The following is a 14,628-nucleotide window of genomic DNA, read 5'->3' as shown; positions in this document are numbered from 1 at the left end:
GGGCATAAGCACCCGGCCTCTGTCCTCTCCCATGTTGACAGCTTCCCTCCCCCAAGTGTGACTACCACAAACTGGTACTCCATGTGCCATATTCTGCGCATGGAGATGTTCTGTTTGGCCCGTGGGGTAGAGGGGTTTTGTCTTCAGTTGCCAGCTTTTAAAACTTGAGTGGTTTCGCTGGACCTCCAGCTCCTTTTGAAAAAACAGTAAGTCTGGCAACGCGAGGCCCCCACCCCCACGCAACAGCAGCATCAGCTGGCTGCCCCTTCAGAGGGGACATGTGGTCCCCAGCCTCCACCGTCCCCACGTGACCTGCCATGGGCGGTTAACTTTGTGAACTCTGAACGAGTTAGCATGAAAAGAAAGACTTCTCGGAGGTCAAAAGCTTCTTCCCCTGGGATATTTTACATTGAAATTCAAATCCCCAATAAAATAAACACCTGGAGCATCTGGTCCAAGGCCCTCCTCTGGTTGCAGCTACGCCTCCAGCTGCAAAGAACACACATGAGGAGAATCTCACCACAGACGCTAGACTAGGATAAGGGGCAACAGCTAAATGGGACATTTGGAAAGAAGGTCTCGTCCCCCACAGCGAATACGTCAGGGCCTGAGCAAGGGCCTTGCAGCATGCCAGTTCCAGATGGAGAAAAGAAAGGTGAGCACCAAGCAAGGGTGGCCATAACTGGTGTGTGTGTGTGTGTATTCACTGATTACTTACTATGTGCTTGAGAAAGCACACAGAGGAACAGAGGGTGAAGCCAGGACCCCCAAAGGGAACCACCCCTACCACCACAATCCTCCATGGTCTCTGCTTTTTCCCTTCCTCCCTTCCCGCCACTTTCTGAGAGCTTCCTCTGGATGTTCTGCCTCTTCAGAGGACACTCCTATCCAGCGGACTGCCCTCCTCTCATCAAATGCAAAATACCTCCGCCAGTACAACTCTCCTGTGGCCAAAGGAAAGATTCACCTGCACGTCACTGCTCCATTTTCTCCCCAAATACAACAGACTCCTGCCTCTCCACCTGGTTCCTGCCGAATCTCTACTCTCTCAGGAACGTGCCCAGTGGATGTCCAAGGTGGCCACAGGTCCAACCAGAGCCAACCCTGAGGAGGCCCTTCCGCCATCAGACATGGAAGGCAGGGGGAAGGAAGGGGTGGAGGGAGGTACAGACAAGAATCCCACCCAGAGCCATGCGACCCGCAAACTGTCCCAGACAAAGCTGTGTGACCTCTTATACAGGGGTCTCCATTCTCTGAGCCCTTCTTCACGGAACCCAGAGCCTATTCAGACACAACACTTGGTCTGCCCCTGCCTTCCCTCTTTTTCCAGCCCCGCCTCAACACACAGCCGCACAAGCACACACACACACTTGGACCCACGAATGCTCTCAGAAGCATAGCGTTCACATCACAGATAAGTGGAATATCTTATTTACATTCCCATCAAATTGCAAATGAAAAACAAACAAACTTGGGAGTCAGGAGACTTTCCCCCTCCAAGCCCTGGTTTAGGCTTTTCCTTCTGACAGGAACCTTAGAGATCCTCAAATCCCAAACCCTCACTGTAGGAGGTAAAGTTGGAGGCCCAGGGCACACAGCGACGAGGCCAGGCCCAGACCTCAGGTCTCCAATTCCGCGCGCCCCCTCCCGCTCCCTGCAGCCCAAGTCCCAGCTCTACTCACATATAGCGCAAGTGAGGGTTCTTGGCAAAGGCTCTGGGCTGGATGCTCCTAAGTCCTGAGTTCTTGATGGTCCTGGAGAGAGAGAAAAACAGGGTCAGCAGAGCCTACAGAGCACCGGGACGTCTGCTCCCAGCTGAGCTGACAGAAGGTCGTGCCAAGGCTGCACCTGCAGCCGCCCCTGTGAACTGAATGCATTTCCTCATCCTCCAGCATCACCAGGGGCCCAGGGGATGGTATCTGGGCTCACACCCCACCGGGACCTGGGACAGGGATCCGGATGTGCCCGCAGCGGTCGGCAAGCAGGTAACAACAACCGGTCTCCTCCTCAAGAATCTGGTCCAGTGACTGTCCCTACTCCCTCTCCAACCCCAAGTGCCCCAGAGCCACTAACACCTACAGTCAGAAGGAGGTGGCTGGGAATGTGGCACTTTGGGGGAGACCATTAGTCAACCACAGGGTTGAGGCAAGAACACTAGTCCGGAGACCTGGGTTCAGGTCCTGCCCTGAAACTCTAGCTACTGGTGAGAACACAGAACACCCTTGCTTTCTAGGCTGAGAGGAAATGGGGGAGGGGGAGGGCGTGGGCTCTGAAGGCCAGGACATCCCCCAAGTAGGTGGTACTGACTCTACTAAAAGAGAAACAATGGAGCAAAGTGCAGAGGACAGCTGGCAGTGCCCAGCACCCCTCCGCACCCCCCCACCGCCCTCCGGCCTGTGACCCCACCCAGCCCAGGAGGCAGCCTGACATCCCCCTACCCCCATCCCCACCCATGACTTCCCAGTGACCCCACCCAGCCCTGGAGGCAGCCTGACATCCCCCCCCCCCCACACACACACCCACCCATCACCCCACCCGTGACCCCACCCAGCCCAGGAGGCAGCCTGACAGTTTCCGCCCCCCACACCCCACCCATGACTTCCCAGCGACCCCACCCAACCCTGGAGGCAGCCCAAAGCCCCGGCCAAGACCCAGACCGGGCACACTCACAGCTTCTGGAGGCCGGTGTAGAGCTCCATGTCCACTGCATTGAGCGTGTGCAGGCCCCGCCAGTTCTCTATGTGTCTGCGGGGGAGGAGGAAAGACAGGGTTCAGGTCGGCCGGGGTCCCCAGGAAAGGTGCCCTCTTCAGAGCCAGAGAGACCCGGCTTCGAATCCCGGATCGCCTACACACTAGCCAGGCCTTCTGCCAAGCGGCCAAGGGTCTCTGAGCCTCGGTTTCTCCCTCTGTGAGGGGCTATGCACACCACCTGCCTGAGGAGATCATCACAGGACCCAGAGCACCTGGCCTAGGGACAACATCTAGTGTCCCCTCTCAGCTCCAGAAAGCTCTCCTTTTTTAAAGACTCGAAACTCAGCTTCCCGGTTGGGCTTCGTGACTTAGTTTCCCTTCTTCTAAAGACATGCTCATTTCCTTAGCGGTCCAGAAAGACAATACAAATGATACTGTTTTTAAAGGGGGGAGGGGGAGAGTGGCTGGACAGTGGGCATGGCTTTCGAGTGGAAGAGGCCAGGAGGAGCACACACTGGATTCAGGTCCCCCAGGGTCCAGACACTGACCGCCTCGTTTCGGTGACCCCAGCCTAACACATCTGGAGTTCAAGAACACTAATAGTTTGATTGGGCAGAACCAACTCCAGAAAGGGGACAGGCTGGGGACCAGGGAGGCACCACGGCGTCACAGAAGGAAAGTGAGACCAAGGAGCCCAGCTCCGGCTTCACCTCTGGGACCTAAGGACCAGTGGCTGTGAGCAAGAGATATGACCTTTCTTGGCCTCTTTTGTCTTCATGTGCAAAGGGAGAGGGTTTACACTAGATCAGCAGTTTCTCTCCTCACAAAGGTCTCCGCTTAGAACTTTCTCCCAAGGGTCCTCATGTTTAAGGAGGCTTGCATGGAGCAGGCACACTACACTTACTAAGTAATAATTAATTCATCTTCTCCGATTTATTCATCGAAGATATAAATTACCATTAACCAGAGCTTTTTATCAACAGACATAAACCAGCACTAACTCGTCCAGTAGATAAGCTCCAACCCAAAGCAAAGGAACTGGGAAGTTCTGTAAGCACAGGAGGCTGGCCTGTCCTAAGTTTGATTCCTGTTCTTTTTTTTTTTTTTTTTTTTTTTTATATTGACCAAATGCCAGAGACAAACATCCTCCAACTCAGCCATCCAACTACTGATTATTAAGACTCTTTCCAACTCTAGGGTTGTGCGAGAAATTACCATTCATACACCTCTCTGCCCCAAGGAGCTGCGAGGGGCCTCAGGGGAAGGCCCTCTGGGGCCCACCCACCCTCCTGGGATCTGATACTCCCCCCCCCATTAGGGCCCCCGAGGTCAAAGTACCCTCTCAGCTCATCCCTCGACACCGCTATCCGAGGCGCACTGAGGCCAGAAAAGTGGCAGCCACCTTCCCCAGACACCTCCTCCCCGGCCCCGCCCCACCCGTGGCTCTTCCGTCTGCCATCAAGTAGAGCCAGAGCCAGGAAGGCCGCAGGGCGGCGGTGGCCAGGGCCTCTGGAAGCATTTCAAAGCCGCACAGTGACAAGGTGTGCAGAGAGCCCGTTTTGTACCACATTCTCTCGGGGTTCCTGCTGAGCAGCCAGACACACTGGCATCTGCTGGGGACATGGACCAGGTGGCCAGGTCGGGACCGAATTCCAACTCCAAAGTCCTCTCCCTGGAAGTCTCACGGCCCCAGGGCAGTTTGCTGGGTCTGGTCCTGCCAGGGCAGGGACCCTGGCTCCGTTTCAGGTGAAAAGGAATACCAGAAGGAATAAAATGACCTGTGCCAGTGCCCCCCAGGTGTGTTCACTGGACCATCAGTCCAGGTAAACCCCCCAGTAGGTCACACTGTTCCTAAAGACAACCATTCATTCACAGGAACCCAGCTGCAGGCCAGGATCTGCTCCCAACAAGCAGCTGTCCATCAACTGCTTAAATAAACGAAACCATTTCTCTTAGGCCACATTAGAAATCCGTAAATGTGTCTCTATCATGGTTGAGTTGGCAATCATCAGCGCAATCTAACACTTTGCCCTTCCTGGCCCTCACGGCCACACTTACCCTTATGGCCACACATTGACCCCTCCTCGACATACGCACACACTGAGATATGGCCGTGCAATGGGTGTAGTCTTTGGTGCAAAGGGTTCCCCGGTTATGAGGCGATGGCCCCTGCTTCCTCTGTTGGGTCTGAGTTTCCCTGTAAGGGGGAAGAGCATTTTCACAGCCACGGCGCCACGGTGTGGTGAGGAGTCTAGGCTCTAGAGCCAGGTCAACAAAACCACAGCTGCAACAAAACCACATCCACTTGCCTCGAGCCAGGCTGCCAGGACGTATAGCCTGGCCCCGTCGCTGCCTCTGCCTATGTGACCCTGTCCAGGTTACTCCACCTGTCTGAGCTTCGGTTTCCTCATCTGTCAAACGGGGTAATAAAATACCTCCAGCATAAGAATGAGAAGGGGATGGAAAAGACGAGGTTAGAAGCCCCGTACGACAGCTCGGGACACACAGTAAGTCCTCGGGGAATGCTAGCCTGGATGGTTATTTTTAACCCTGTGCTTCGCTGAAGCTGAGAAGTCTTTTCAAGCTAAAAACGGCATCATCATGGTTCTGCTGGAAGTTGTCACTTCTCAGCAGTCATTGATAAAAACTCCATGTGGCAGAAAAATGGAGGGGCAGTAAATCTGTCATTTATGACCTCCAGGAAAACTGTTCAAGCAGAAATTATGAACAGGTTCAGGGAATGCACAGCCGGCAGCTCGGAGCAGGTTCCGAGGGACGCGGGGGCGGCAAAGGTGCAGCCTGACATTTGTGCATGACATGGGCCGGGCACCTGCCAAGTTCTCCTATGACTCACCGCTAGGAACCAGCCCCCGGCGGGTGGGGGGGGGGGGGGGGGGTCAGTTACGGTAACTATGCTGGCTGCCACGTGTTAAAAGTTTGAGTGGACAAGGTAGGCTCTAAAAATAAAATAAATAAAAATACAATTAAAATAACAAATGGATAAATAGAGCAAATTTGGTTTGCTTTTGTTCGTGGTAAATAGTAGTGACCTGGGCCTAGTACGATTGATTCTATGTGGCTTCTCCTTTTATTGTGTTTTTCTGGGGTTCCAGGATGTCTTCCCTGAGCGCTTATTTTACCATTTGAAAAACTATCCATAATGATCATTTTTTAAAGGAAAGTGAGGCACTTGAACCTGTGCGGGGCAGTCACCGGTCACTGTGTTCCAGGGCCCCCTGCTGTGCCAGCCAATCCCTACGGAGGCATCCCAGGAGCCCACCTCACTGTGGGAAGAACTCCGAGCCCTGCCAGGAACGCGAGTCAGTGGGACTACGAGACTCAGTGCTTGTCCGCTCGAGTACAGGGTGGTGGCTGGCCCTGAAGAGACCTGTAGCCTTGTGCTCAATCTGTGTGCTTCCATCATAAGCAGCGAGGGGCGGGGGCAGAAAGGAGGCAAGATGATGGACTCTAGGCTCCCGTCCTGACTAAATTACCTCCAGGGGAGTCTTTTTATACCATTGCTCTCAGCAGGAAGTCATTCTGCCCCCCACCCCCAAGGAATATTTGGCAACGTCTGCAGACATTTCTGTCGGTCATGACTTGGGGGGGGGGGGGGGGGAAGGGGCAGGGAATGATGCCAGCATCTAGTGGGCAGGGGCCAGACATGCTCCTAAATGTTCCACAAACACTCAGGACAACAAAGAATCATTGGCTCTAAATGTCCATATTGGGAAGCCCTGCTTCATTATAAAGGCTTCTGTCTTGAGATCACCATTGAAGAATGCATTCCACAGCTTAAAACAGCAACAACTTTGATAATGGCTGCTTTGCAGCAAATACTAAGGGGCCCCAGGCCAAAACCAGAAAGCTTGCCTCTAGGTCCCTGGGTCCAGGTGAGAGGAGAAAATCAAAAGCCATGGCTCCCAGACCCCCTCAAGTCAAGGGCATTACTTGAGGAAATAAGGGACTCTTTGGCACACTGGACCAGGGGCAGTTACACATCCCAGAAGCAATAACGGTCTCCTCTTGCCCGGCTCAGCCTGGAACCCACCAGCCAAGAGCTTTCTCCATCACTGTGAGTTCCTCTTCTGCACGGCTTAGTCCTGCATGGAAATAGGAGTGCTCCAGCCTGAGAATCAGCTCAGGGCCCTGTCCCTCCTCTCGGGCCACCACCCTCCCTGGACACCCCAGAATCCCAACGCTTTGCCAAGAGCAAATGTGCAACACTCTTCCAGAGAGAAGGGAGGAAGTGAGGCTTAATTCATGATAATGTTGAGCAACCAAGCCAGAGAAAGGCTTAGGGGTGCAGCTTGGAAAACCTCAACGAGGTCTAGGTGAGCCTCTGTGGTCAAAGAACACGCTGCTGTCCGGTGGACTGGGGTTGGGTGTGTGCGTGGCCTCTTCAGGAGTAGAAGAAAAACTATCAGAAATGAAGTCACCCCCAGCAATTCACAACAACAGCATGCAGTCCTGAAATCAGACAGCTGCTTCACACCCATTCTGGGGATGAACTAGGGCACAAGCGAAATATTAATTAAGATATCCACAGAAAATATAAAAAGCCTTTGTGCTAGAATAAATCTGACTGTGCTTTTTGTACCATAGCTTTTTTTTTTTTCTTCCTTCTGTTTGGCTTGAGCCAATATGGAAATGAATTGGCAATCTCCAGGCACATAAAAATTAGATGGTACAGACTGTGTGGTCCATATTTTAATTAAAAACATGCCATGTGGATATGTTTAAGAGTTGTTTAGAATTCCAATATTTAAGTACTATACATAGAAAACTCTAGAACACGGAGACATCTACCCCCTTCCATCATGACGGGACTGAAGTTCATGCAAAGGCCAAGACAGGTGTCTCCCTTCACCTGACAGAACTCTCCTCATCACCTGGACATTGGGCAAGACAAGGGATTAGCTGGTGGCACAAGACAGCATCCTTCCTTCCTCTACACATGGCAGGCCAGTATTACCTCATTTCTGCAATCTTCTCTCTCTCCTCCCTTGCACTAAGACCGCTGTTATTTGCACTGGATTTCTCACTGCTATTAATGATCTGTTCTTCATAACCAAATTTTCCGGACAACTAAATTTAAATGCAAAACCTCTGCATGTTCAACCTCCTTGCTAGATGTTTCTTTTTGCCCGAAAATGCATTACACACCTCCTTGACTTTTTAAGCAGAGGAGACAGAACATGACTTACATTTTCTTGATGATCTGGGATCATCATGACCAAGCTAACTAGTCTGCTGCGCTATAACACAGTGACACCTTCAGAGGTTCCTGAAGCATGCAGGATTTATACCTCTACCCAAATGGCCCTACCCAGACATGATTCCTAAATCTTAATGGTGATTGTATCCATTTGCAGCAGCTTTCTGGCTCTTTCTTTGCTATCCGGCCGTGGGCCATCACCCCTTAGACACCTCCCCGAGGTGTTGGCCTTTCCTCCCCTGAAACGCACTGCGACCGATCTGCTCCGCGGCCCCTTGGAGCACAGAGGTTGAGCGGTGGGCACCCTGGAGGCAGGGTGACCAGGAGCCAACACCCAGCTCTGGCGCTTGGAAGATGGATGCCCCTGGGCCACTTACTCAAGGCTCTCCCGTCCTCAGTGTCCTCACAGGAAATCTGGTTGGTGTGAGAATTAGATGAGGCAAATGTCTTAGTCCCCAGTTCAGTGTTGACGCATAGCACCTGAGTGATTAACAGCTGAATTCCATCACTACTGTTGGAACCACATAAGGAAAAGTAAATAGAATCTGAGTAAAGATCTAAGAGAATAGGGGCACCTGGGTGGCTCAGTCGGTAAAGCGTCCAACTTCAGCTCAGGTCGTGATCTCACAGTCCGTGGGTTCGAGCCCCATGTCAGGCTCTGAGCTGTCAGCTCAGAGCCTGGAGTCTGCTTTGGATTCTGTGTCTCCCTCTCTTTCTGCCCTCCCCTGCTCGTACTCTGTCTCCCTCTCTCTCAAAAATAAGTAAACGTTAAAAAAAAAAAATCGAATTCTACTGAACACATTGAGAAACAAAGTTTCCTGATTTGGAAAATTAAATGCTTGAGCTATAAAAAAAAAAAAAAAAAAATCTAAGAAAATATAAAAAAAATAAACACACATGTGCATAGGCGTGTGTACACACACATGAATAGGTCGATGTTTGTCCCTATTTTCTTTGTTCCTAATCTCCTTTCTGGATAATTAAGGTGAACAGTTAAGTGAAGTATTCTGAGAGGTGTAGTCGATTGACATTTTCCTGGGGGCACCTAAGTGGACACACTAATACCATGTTCCGTATATCCGCTCTGGAAGGTGTATCCTGGCAGGCGGCAGCTGAAACAGGCATTTCTCAGATGTTCCTGTATCTGAGTATTCCACTCCTCCAACACAGACCCTAAAAGCTTCAGTGAACAAGGCTTTTGCACACCTGTCCCTTCTCGCCGGACGGTCCGGGTCAGACCTGAGGCCCCCACCCCCTTCTCCGAACCCTGACTCCAGGATGCGGGCCTGAAATGAAGTACGGAGCGGAGTACCTAGGGGAAGCCAGCCTGGGATTCCATTCCTTAACAAATCAGCACCAGAGCACACGCACGCATGGGCACGAGTACGTACGTCCGCACGCACGCACGCATGCACAATCACAACGAATGTGCCGCGCATTTGACTCAGAAGCCTTGTAGGGCAATAAGGAAATTGATTTGTTATCCAGGCATATTATGTCTAGTGATCCAGACAGAAGCATTAGCTTTCAATTATCTGATATGCTTAGCATCATAAACAAACCGTCTGGAGCAAGAGCTCTATGGCACTGAGGAACCAAGAGGGCTGGGGAGAGCCGCACTGGATCACACCAGCCAAGTCACCAGGCTCTGTCTCCCTTGACAGCTGTCGGGGAGGGGCGGGGGGGGGGGGGGGGGCGGGTACAAGATGCCTGGGGAGCTGGGCCTGAGAGCCTAGAGAGCTTTCTTGGGCTGGCAACCCCAGCATGCCAGCCCATTAGCGCACCAGCTCTCCGAGCAGCTGCACGCCAAGGACCACGGTGAACCAGCCCAGCATCTGGGACCCCCGGGACTGCAGAAAGGAACATTCAGACCGTGCCGGGAACAGATGGGAAACGACAGCATCTGTGTCGGCTTCCTGATCAACTCCAAAGCTCCTGCCAGGAACAGGGAACGTTTGGGCACACACCTGTGCTCTTCAGGTGCGGAGATGCTGTGTCTGCTAACGGGGAAAAGGACAAGGGCACACACCCTCTGCTACCCTGGCTAAGAAAAGGCCTCTCATCTGGCACTTGGCTGGTTCACTGGGGAATCTAAGCTGTCCTGGTTGCCCCCCACCCCCTGCCTCGCCTGTGACCAGACTGGCCGGCCTCTCCCCAGTCTAACTGCTGCCGGCTGGGCAGGCAGGTGGGTGCAGGCTGGAGACCCCAGGATGCCCACACATCGGCACACGTGGAGCCGCACCTCTAAGCTGCGGACAGACACTGCCTCCTAACTGGCCTCCCTGCTGTCACTCTTCCCCCTGACCAGTCTCTACCCCTGCACAGTCACACTCTCCCCCGCCCCAAACCCTCCAACCGCTTTCTTTGGCTCTTACAACAAGATCGGAACACTGTGCCATGGCCCCGAGGCCCTGCATGAGCTGGCCACTGGCCGCTGGCCACTTCTATGGCCCCTTCCCCTAACACCTTCTCCTTGTTTTCTGGGCCCCTGCCACCCTCTCCTGCCTGTATTTAAACACACCAGACTTATTCCCAGCCAGAACTTCCATGAAACACTCACTGCGGTTCCTTGTAATCCCTCAGGGCTCCCTGCAAAGGTCACCTTCTCAGAGACGCCTGCTCTGACCCCTATGTGAGCTCACCCCCTCCTTTTCCCCGCCAGCTGCTCTCTGACACAAGCCCCTGTTCATGTCCTTCACAGCCCTTAATAACCATCCGTAATTGTCTTATTTGATTATTTGATTATGTGGCTGTCGTCAGTTGTCCATAGGCTAGAACTACGGCACATGAGAACAGGGATCGTATCTGTCTTACTCACCACTCACTCACCTCCAGAATTTCAAATAAGGGCAGGTACCCCCGGGAAAGTACGTACTTGGGAAGCCATCCAGGTTGGTGCCCAGCAGCCACCTCGTGCCTGGGGCCTGCCATAATCAGCACCCACACAGTCCCCACTCTGGACCCCTTGAGCATCCTGGAGCCCACAGGTCAGACCCCACAGGCACCTTGAACTTGATCTCTGAACAGGGATGTGGCCCACGGCACACCATTCAACATCCCAGTCGGCATCCTAGAGAATCACTACAGGGCCCAGAAACGGTCTCTGGAGGCCCCTGGACCAGATCTCAGGTCTGTTGCTCACGATCAGTGTCAGGAGAGGGACTTGAAGTGGGCAGGGCCCCCTCTCGCCAAACACAGGAGGAGATGAGGTGGGCTTTTGGCACCTTGGCACATCTTTTCCATCTTTCCCCTTCCTACATGACTTTGACTTTCACCAGATCAGTTTTCCGAGGGTACCGACCAGAAGTATATGTCTCCAGTGACAACTGAGGGAATGAATGAATGAATGAATGAGTGAATGAATGCATGCATGCATTAGGGAGCCCACAAAATGATCCACAATGTACTCAATGCTCCATCAGCTCCCCACGTAGACCTTCTCCTGCCCTCAACCCCTCTCACCTTCTCAAGGACTCATTCTCCTTGTCTCTCCCTCTCTTCTCTGTACCCTCACTTTCTCTCTACTAGATTTTTCCATCAGCATACAAACATGTTCTAGGAGATCCCATTTCAAAGGAAAATCTCCTTCACTCCACGTCCTCCTCCAGTTACGAACCCATGTCATTACATCTCTTTACAGCCAATATTTTCAGAGGATCTGTCTACTCCCACAGGAGTGGGAGGAACCACTTCCCTCCTCACCTCCCCTGGATTCTCCATCCCAATTAGTCTTCTGCCCCCGCCACTCTACTGAAACTGCACTGCCAAGGTCACCAGTGATTTCCATGCTGGCAAATTCAGCAGACTCTTCTCTGCTGTCCAGTTACCCAATCTCTCAGGGGCATGTTACCCGGTTAATAACCACTCTTTCTTTCTTGAAACATTCTGTTCTCTACGGATTCCTTGACTCTCCTCTCTCCTGAGTTTCTTTCTCCTCCCCTGGCTACTTCTTCCTAGTGTCCTCTGCAGGGCCCATATTCCTTCTCTGATCCCTAAATGTTGGCGTCTCCCAGGTCTTGCCCCAGGGGCCCCCTTCGCCCCACCATGCCGTGGTGATCTCACCCACGTGCTGGCTCTGAACACCATCTATGCACTGAGAGCGCCCAAATGCATGTCTCTGGTCACACTTCCCTAGGCTCTTTCCTGATACATCAGTAGGTCCGACATCGGCCCTTGCTTTCCTCCTGCTTGGGCCTCTCCGTCCCAATAAACGGCAGTGGCATCACTCAGGTGTCTAAGCCAAACTTCATCAGTGGGTGATCCTGCCCCTCCTGCATTATCTGCACCTGAGCAAGTCCACCTCCACGAGAGACATCAGCTCCATCCGTCTCCCACCACCTCACCTGAGCCCAGGCCATCATCACCTCTCCCAAAGGCCACTGTCTCCAAGACAGGGCCACTGTTTGTATTCTGGCCTAAAAATCTGTCCTTCACTCAGAAGCTTGAATGAGCTTCTTGGAACATAAATCTGGTCACGTCGCCCTCCCCCACTGTACCCACCCTCCAAAAACGGACCTCCAGTGGCTCCTCCCACACTTGGGATGAAATCCAGACTCCACCACAGCCAGCAAGGCCCCACGTGTCTGGCTCAGGCATCTCCTTCCTCGGCTCAACCCAACCCTGTTCACTCGGCTTTAGTCTCACTGGTCTCCTTTCTGTTCTCCAAAACACCAAGCTCCCCCCTCCTCTCAGGGCCCTTGCGCTTGGCTTCACCCTTAAAAGTAATTGAAATCTCCTTAAATGTCATCTCCTCAGAGAGGCATTCCCTAACCAACCTAGCCAAAGTCATTCTCTATAACCTTCCTCTAGATCAGTTGTTCTCAAGCCAGGGGCGGATTCTCTTCCCCAGAGGACATCTGGCAATGACTGGGGACATTTTTGATGGTCACGACTGGGAACGTCCCACAGGTAGAGGCCAAAGATGTGACTAAATATCCTACGACACAGGACAGCCCCCTCAGAACAAAGAAATGATTCCAGTCCAAAATGATAACAGTGCCAAGGTTGAGAGATGCTATTTCCTTTAGATCACCTGGCAAAATCTGTAATTACCCCACGTATGTGTTGACTTGTTTACTGTGTTTCTTTGCTAACAAAATGCAAGTTCCATGAGGGGAGGCAACCTGTCTATCTTGGTCACTGTTGTATCCACAACTTGATCCCCGTACATGGCAGAAAATTCGAATGAACAAATTAATAAACGATTGTCCTTCCTTGCGACCTGAGGACCTTGCAGCCAAGTCATGAAAACCCTATGGTTGCCGACGTCTGGACAGGACTCGTATTTTCCCCCACCATTTGAAGAGGCTGAGGTATAAAGAACAAGCTGTACCCATGGGGCTGGGGGGTAGAAAGTGGGGAGGTCAGAACCCCGTGGACTCTAGTAGACGTTCTCCTCTTGTCTACAGATGAAAAGTCAAACCACACTGATCATAAAACCTCCAGCCCTCACTAGACATCTCAGCTTTGAAGCAGAAGAGAAGGAAGAGGTCTTTGATGAATCGTAGAAACAGCCCAAGGCGGGGAGAGACGCATCGACTTTGACCTTTCTCCCCAACGGGCCTTGGAGAAGAAAAGTCTGAGCAAGAGGTAGAGTCTGGTCCAGACCAGAGCAGCTGGCTTGAAAGTGATCCAATAGTGCAAGCTTTATGCCTAAAATCAGCCGGCCCCAGGGGTCCGGAAAGTGCTGCCCTTCGGGTGGCCAATTTCCTTAGGAAAATATGAAATGGCCAGGCCACCCTTTACTGAATTATAAAGCACTTATCACTTCTTTAATAACTACCCACATGGAGGACTTAATTCACTCAATATGGAAGTTATAAAGGCGAATTGGTAAGTGAACACTGAGCTCAAGTGCACTGCATAAAGACTTATGAGGGCAATATTTTCCCCTATTAAAAGGGCAGATTTCCTTACTGCAACTCTGCCTCCGAGTTAATGCGGAAACGTCGCTCCAAGGCCCGGGGCATTTTGATTGTTAGACGGTAATTCCGGGTCCCTGGGAGAGAAGGGAGTCCTTGACTTTGAAGGAATTATGATCTCCGCAACCTGAGGGTGTCAGAGTGATTAGTCAAGGTAACCATCAGGAAGACAAGATCACACTGGCGGTGCCTAGCACAGCGCGCCGGGACATGAGCAAGCCACGGAGAAGAAGGGAGGAGGTGCAGGGTGGAGGAGGAAGGGTGGGCTGGGCCAGGCCTGGAAGAGGCATGTGCAGTGGGAGGCTGCGGGAAGGGGGGAGCCACCTTGAAAGACATGGGCACTGGAAGAAACGCTGGCTTACAACTGAGACCTAAAAAGAACGCATTAACAGCATCAGCCCTTGTGATCTGGACGCAGACCAGCCCTGGAGTTCCTTAAGGGTTCCAGAGGTTTCCACTTAGGGGGCTGCAGAGATGGTCCTCCTCACTCAGGGAAGGAAATTCCGCTTTTCCTCTTGTTAATTTTCCTCTTGTCTTGCTTCAGCATCGCGAGCAGTTTCCTTCCCTCCGGCCACAAGCCGTCTGTTCCTCTCCCCATATCCTCCCTCTCTTGGAAGGCATCTCTCTATTCGCATGACTTCAATTACTGCCTAATTAGAGATTATTTCCAGTTCGGCTCTACCCCTGACACCCAACCTTGCCCCTGTCCTGTAGTTCCTGTTCCCACAATACCTATTCCCCTGGACTCCCAAGAGCAAGCATAGACAGAACAGCTCATTCTCAACCTCCTGGATTCTC

At 52.3% G+C, this 14,628-nt stretch overlaps 1 protein-coding gene across 6 annotated transcripts in view; it reads right to left on the bottom strand.

Moving 5' to 3' along the window:
• Positions 1-14,628, bottom strand: part of NTRK3 (neurotrophic receptor tyrosine kinase 3) — a 395,937-nt gene that overhangs the window by 318,781 nt on the left and 62,528 nt on the right. For all 6 annotated transcript variants that reach the window (XM_060617703.3, XM_060617697.3, XM_060617698.3 and 3 more), the window contains exons 2-3: positions 2,671-2,745; positions 1,683-1,754 (exon numbers count right to left, since the gene is read on the bottom strand). In XM_060617703.3, coding sequence (XP_060473686.1) covers positions 1,683-1,754; positions 2,671-2,745 — 147 coding nt within the window. The remainder of the gene's footprint in view (positions 1-1,682; positions 1,755-2,670; positions 2,746-14,628) is intronic.

Source organism: Panthera onca, chromosome B3 (assembly GCF_046562875.1).
Source record: "Panthera onca isolate mPanOnc1 chromosome B3, mPanOnc1 haplotype 2, whole genome shotgun sequence".
Taxonomy (NCBI): domain Eukaryota; kingdom Metazoa; phylum Chordata; class Mammalia; order Carnivora; family Felidae; genus Panthera; species Panthera onca.
The sequence above is the reverse complement of the archived record's forward strand: the minus strand, read 5'-3'. Positions and strand labels throughout refer to the sequence as shown.